General features: G+C 49.5%; 1 protein-coding gene across 1 annotated transcript in view; it reads left to right on the top strand.

Annotated features, from left to right (window-relative positions):
- The first annotated feature begins 3,640 nt into the window (after nucleotides 1–3,640).
- The window catches only part of GLDC (glycine decarboxylase), a 39,699-nt gene continuing 37,339 nt past the window's right edge, over nucleotides 3,641–6,000 (top strand). Inside the window, exons 1-2 of the mRNA XM_072359220.1 lie at nucleotides 3,641–3,865; nucleotides 3,947–4,025. Coding sequence (XP_072215321.1) covers nucleotides 3,641–3,865; nucleotides 3,947–4,025 — 304 coding nt within the window. The remainder of the gene's footprint in view (nucleotides 3,866–3,946; nucleotides 4,026–6,000) is intronic.

Raw genomic sequence — 6,000 nt, 5'->3', positions numbered from 1 at the left:
TATTGTTTATCTGCCTACAAGTATTTATATAAAACATGCATAGGAAGGTTTTTGCAATCTGTTTCTCCTTTCCATAGTTTAGTATTGGGGGAAAAAGGGAATCATGGAATCATAGAACCATAGAAACAATCACAAGGTTGGAAAGAACCTGAAAGATCATCTAGTCCAAATGTCCTTCCATTGCCATTAGTGCCACAAGCTACTAAGCCATATCTCATAGCTCCTCATCCAGACGCCTCTTGAACATTGTCAGGGATGGTGACACCACTACCTCCCTGGGCATCCATTCCAGTGCCTGACCACTCTCTGGGAGAAAAAGTTTTTCTCTATGTCTAATCTAAATCTCTTCTGGTACAAGAAGCTATTTCCTCAGGTCCTGTTTGTTGCCTGGGAGAAGAGGCCAAATCCCTCCTCATCACAGCCTCCCTTCAGGAAGTTGTAGAGTGCAATGAGGTCTCCTCTGAGCCTCCTCTTCTCCAGGCTAAACAATCCCAGCTCCCTGAGCTGCTCCTCATAAGACTTGTGCTCCAGACCCCTCACCAGTTTTGTTGCCCTTCTCTGGACACACTCCAGGGCCTCAATCTCTTTCTTGTAGAGAGGGACCCAAAACTGATCACAGTACTCGAGGTGCAGCCTCACCAGTGCTGAGTACATGGCGATGATTACCTCTCTGCTCCTGCTGGCGATGCTGTTACTAATGCAGGCCAGGATGCCATTGGCCTTCTTGGCCACCTGGGCACACTGTCGGCTCATGTTCAGCTGAGCATCAACCAACACCCCCAGGTCCCTTTCCTCTTCACAGACATCCAGCCACTCAGCCCCAAACCTAGAGTGCTGCATGGGGTTATTGTGGGCAAAGAGCAGAACCCGGCACTTGGCCTTGCTGAATCTCATCCCATTCACCTCAGCCCATCGATCCAGCTTATCCAGATCTCTATGAAGGGCCTCCCTACCCTCAGGCACCACCACCCAGCTTGGTGTCATCTGCAAAAATACTGAGGGTACACTCAATCCCATCATCTAGATCATCAAAGATCATAATTCCTTACCTGATATACCAGAGACATTTGAAAGCCCTGGTCATGGCTGATAGTTTTATTCATAAAGGCAGCAGAGGTGATCATTTCAACAGAAAAAATAAATAATAATAGTAATAATAATAAAATCTGTTGAGTAATTTCTATGGAAAAAGAATCTTACATCAGGGCAGAAGCCAGCATATTTCAGAGCCAGTCTGCACTGGTACCTACAGGTGCTGTATTGTTTTACTTATGGCAATGTCCTTACTGTTAAAATGTCTTTCATGGCTTTAAGGAGTAGTAGGCTGTGAAATAAAGGATTCTAAAGTGACTGTCTTGAATAGTGACCCATTACATTGACAAAAACTGCTCCAAATATAATGCCTCACCTTACCACTGGTGTAAGTGTGGCACAATTGCTGTTGTTCATCACTGGTGAAAATGCATAGCTAATAGCGTTGTCTACATTGAAAAATAATATTTTGTATCTGAGAATGTGTTCCATCAAATCATGTCATTGTGCTCTTTGTATCTGCATGGAAATAAATGAGTCATTACTTCTGGAGCATCCTATGTATTACACTAGAAGTTTACAGTGCTTGCTTGGCAGCTTAACAAATTTGAGAAATAAGCTCATTGGGATTTCTTTATCTATCTATCTATCTATCTATCTATCTATCTATCTATCTATCTATCTATCTATCTATCTATCATCTATATGTCTGTCTGTCTGTCTGTCTGTCTGTCTGTCTGTCTGTAGAGAATTCTCACAGTGCTAACTGACTGATGAAATACTTGGGACAAGTAGCTATACCATTTTTGACCTATTTTGTATTCCTCTTTAGGTACCTGCAAGTGGACAGTGTCGGAAACAGGCTTCAGAGGTGCAGAGGCAGAACTGAACAGAGGGAACTGATACCTCACTCTCCGAGGCAGTGTCACCCCAAGCTGAAGCAGGTAAGGGCAGAAGTTGTGCAGTACGCCTGCTGACAGCATTATGCAGGGCATGGTGCCAGATGGTGATCCCTCCAGCCCTCCTCTCTGTCCTCTCCACCTTTCTTACAGCTTCAAGCATAGCCAGAGGGGTGAGTTCCTGAGGAGTCTGGAGCCAGCCTGTGGCTAGAGATTTCTCAACTGCTGCTCCTTCCTGGGGCTGTCTGTGGTACATAACAAAGAGACACCACTGAAACAAAACAAAAGCCCCAGGATGAGGTTTAAAAGGTGAGATCCGTGGTACAGAAATCACACATTATTTACATAATGTTATCTAAATAATTCTGTTTGCACCATTACTTCTAAGTAATCTGATCCCAAATTTCTGCTTCTTAATGCTCTATCTGTTCATTTGAACCCACAGCAGCAAATACCATCCAATATTGATTTAATTATCTAGAAGAGCAATTCCCTTGATTAGAGAGATCTCAGAAACCTATAATTAAAGTTACATCTGTAGAAAAATTAAGTGCCTTCAAATTCTGTCTTCTAAAAGCTCTGCTGGAAAGCAGCCCTCAAAGACCATCTGTGCCTTGAAAGGAGAACAAGCTGGTCAGAATGTGAGAAAAAAATTAGAGTTGCAGACCTGTTGAGGTGTTTGAATTGAGGGCCACAAAAATGATCCAGGGGATGGAACACATCCCTTAGGAAGACAGACTGGAAGAGCTGGGGTTGTCCAGCCTGGAGAAGGCTCCAGGAGGCCTGATACCTTTCAGTATCTTAAAGGGGGCCGTAAGAAAGAAGGGGACAGATTCTTTAGCAGGGTCTGCTGTGACAGGACAAGTTTTTCAAACTAAAGAAGGAGAGATTTAGACTGGACTTAAGAAAGAAATCTTTTACAATGAAGGCGGGAAGGCACTGGAACAGATTTCCCAGAGAGGTGGTGGATACCCCATCCCTAGAGATATTAAGGCTCAGGCTGGTCAGGGTTCTAAACAACCTGAACTAGCCGCAGGTCCTTCTGCACACTGCATCCATTTTGTCTTAAAGAGCACCCGAGTCAAGGGCATCTGTGTGTGGCCACCAGCAAGGTGACACCATCACAGCATCTCTGCCCAAGTCCCCTACAGATGCTGGGCACTGTGAAGATTTTGGTTCCAAAGTACCAGCCATGCTAAGGGATTGGACACTTCAGATGAAGACGCAGCTATGCATGCGTACATACACAGCAACACAGTGCCATCTTAAATCACTGGGAAAAATTAACAGCGCTGCAAAACTAAGAGAAGATGGAGGCTGTGGTGGCCCCTGGCAGCCCAGCAGAACTGCACACTGGATGACCATCAGTGTAGTGGCCAGGTGCAGCGCAGCCTTGTCACCCACTCAGAGATGCGCACAAAGCACGGGGCGGCAGAATTTTTCCTTCTCGGTTCCACAGCCTTACGCCGGAGGGCAACGCAGCGCAACGCAACGCCCCGCCACCTCCGCATCCCCCCCGGAGCCGGAGCGGGGTCAGGGCCGGGCGGGTCGGCCTGGCCGGGGTCGTGGGGATCAGGTGGCGGCGAGGCGGGGCGAGCACGGCACCGCCTCTCCTCCCCATTGGCGCTGGCGGCGGGGGCCGCGCCGCACCGCCCTCCTCGGCCACAAAGCGTGGTGCCCGACGGCGGCGGGGCGGTGTTGGCGGGGCCATGCAGAGCTGCGGGCGCTGGTGGGGGCGGCTGGCGGCCCGCGGGGCGCCGCGGCACCTGAGGCCGGCGGCTGGGGGCCCTCGGCGGCAGCAGCAGCGGTGGGGCGGCGGCGAGGCGGCGCGGTGCATCGAGCAGCTGCTGCCGCGGCACGATGATTTCTGCCGGCGGCACATCGGCCCTCGGGAGCGGGAGAAGCGAGAGATGCTGCGCGCCGTCGGGGTACAGGTGGGTGCCTGCGGCACGGGGCGCCGCGCGGCCGCGGCGGTGCGGGGCGGCTAACGACGCTGTTCGGCCGCCTCTTTGCAGAGCGTCGAGGAGCTGATGGATAAAACCATCCCGGCCAGCATCCGGCTGCGGAGACCGTTGAGGATGGACGACCACGTCGGTAAGTGGCCCCGCTGTTGCTCGGGCGGCTTCCGCGCTCGGCAGCTGCCCCCTTTTCCCTGCAGCCCCCCGCCTCGCTTAGGGCGGTAGGAAAACTTGTGCGAGTCTACTCCCGGCCGTGCGGTGCTGCCGCTTTGTCCCAGGAACCCCATACGGAGGGAAAGGCGTGGCCAAAAGCCGCCCCCTCCGAGTGCTGCTTCGGGTGGGCTGCCATCTGTCTGCAAGACTTCTTTGTGTGCCCTTCCCCTCTCCCGAGTAGCAGTACGCTTGTTGTATCGGCGTGCGGAACCCGCATCTCGTTGTAACAGCCGCGCCTGAGAGCGGTGGTAGTGGCTGTTGTTCAGAACTGGCGCGGCTTGGTGAATCCTCGGATACTGACGCTTTAAAGTTATTGATCACTGCACGAAATCTCTGTCTGCAGACTTAACGTGCAGACATCGTGCTGGGAGTCCAGGGAGTGAAGGAAACACTTAAAAACACACCGAACTTAAACAATTCCACCAAAGCTTACAGGGTGCAGTGCCAATTCAGGTACCAGGGGTTTTTATATCAGTGTCAGTTTCACGTCTGTAGCTGCATCCTCTGCCCAAGCTCTTAGGCGCTGGGTCCTTGCTACCTGGTCCCTGTGGGCCTCAAGGGCTCTGTGTGAATCCCAGGTGGCATCACCACTACTGCCAGCAGCAAGAGAGCACGGGGAAGCTGGGGCCTGTGGGGATGTGGCCTGGTGTTGGTGGGGGAGAGGGTCCTGCTTGTGAAACACCCCATGAGTGCTGTGGCACTGAATTCCTGGTACCTTCATGTCCTATGGGAACAGGGAGAGAGGTGGAATTTGGTCACTTTCTTTCATCTGTGTGAATTGCAAAGTGCTGCTCAACATGTTTTGCTATGGCTGATATTTGTGGGTCAGAATTCTCTCATATTGATGAGTTGTCTGTATTTAACTCCAGTGCAAGGAACTTTAAAAATTTAAGTAAAAAGGGTTGGTGGGTAAATGTAGATTGTAAGTAATAACCACATCTCAAGAAACCACTTCTCCAATTTCTGGATTTAATATGCAATACTGTTACAAAGTTTGACATTGCTAACATGTGCAGAACTGTGATACAGCAGAGTTTAGCACTACAGTAATTGTGTGTTAATGAAATCCAAGCCAGTGATGCTGGCTTAAGCCAAAATCCTGTTGCAGTTTTATGTATGTGAATGCACACTGGTCTGTTTGAAGCGGTTCCCTCCCACGTCACCATGAATTAGTGATGTCCTGCTACATACAGGCTCTGACTGTGCAGTGGGACCTGTGAGCTAATGGTGCATTTTGCTCCATTTGTTATGCTGTTCAAGTTCTCTTACAGCAAACTCTAACAGAATGTGGCTGTGATGCCATCTCATGCTACGTGCAGTGAGTTCTCAAGAGAGATGAAGCGCTGAAAACCTCTGCCTGTGTACTGCTGCTTGTCTTTGTTCTCTACTCAGCATGGAGGCTGGCTGCCTTTGTAACTTACTGCGTAGCTTTCCACTCCATTGGCAGCAGGAAACTCCACAGTTTGTAACAGAAAAGTTGGAAGCCTCCACTTAAAGTTGTACAACTTCTCATTGAACATTTTGGACCCAGAGCTCTCTATTCTGAGTAAAGCTTGCTCCCCATTAGTGCATCATTAGAGAGAACACTTCTTTCTTATCACTGATCTAGGGTTCCCTATTATCAGTAAGATAAATGATTTCTCTATCCGCTGCCTTGTGTTAAAAGGAGATGGCAAAACTAGGGAAGTGATGTGAGAACTGTGTTCTGTTTTAGAATCATAGAATCACCAAGGTTGGAAAAGCCCTCCAAGAGCTTCTAGTTCAACCATCCACCTACCACCAGTATTACCCCACTAAACCATGCCTTAAACGTGTTCTTTTCACTTGGGTGAAGATTCTGCTCCCATCATCCCCAGACATCATACATGTAAGAGAGAACAGGGCAAGGCAATTCCAAA

Source organism: Excalfactoria chinensis, chromosome Z, assembly GCF_039878825.1.
Source record: "Excalfactoria chinensis isolate bCotChi1 chromosome Z, bCotChi1.hap2, whole genome shotgun sequence".
Lineage (NCBI taxonomy): Eukaryota > Metazoa > Chordata > Aves > Galliformes > Phasianidae > Excalfactoria > Excalfactoria chinensis.
This window is presented reverse-complemented; position numbering and strand designations above follow the sequence as displayed.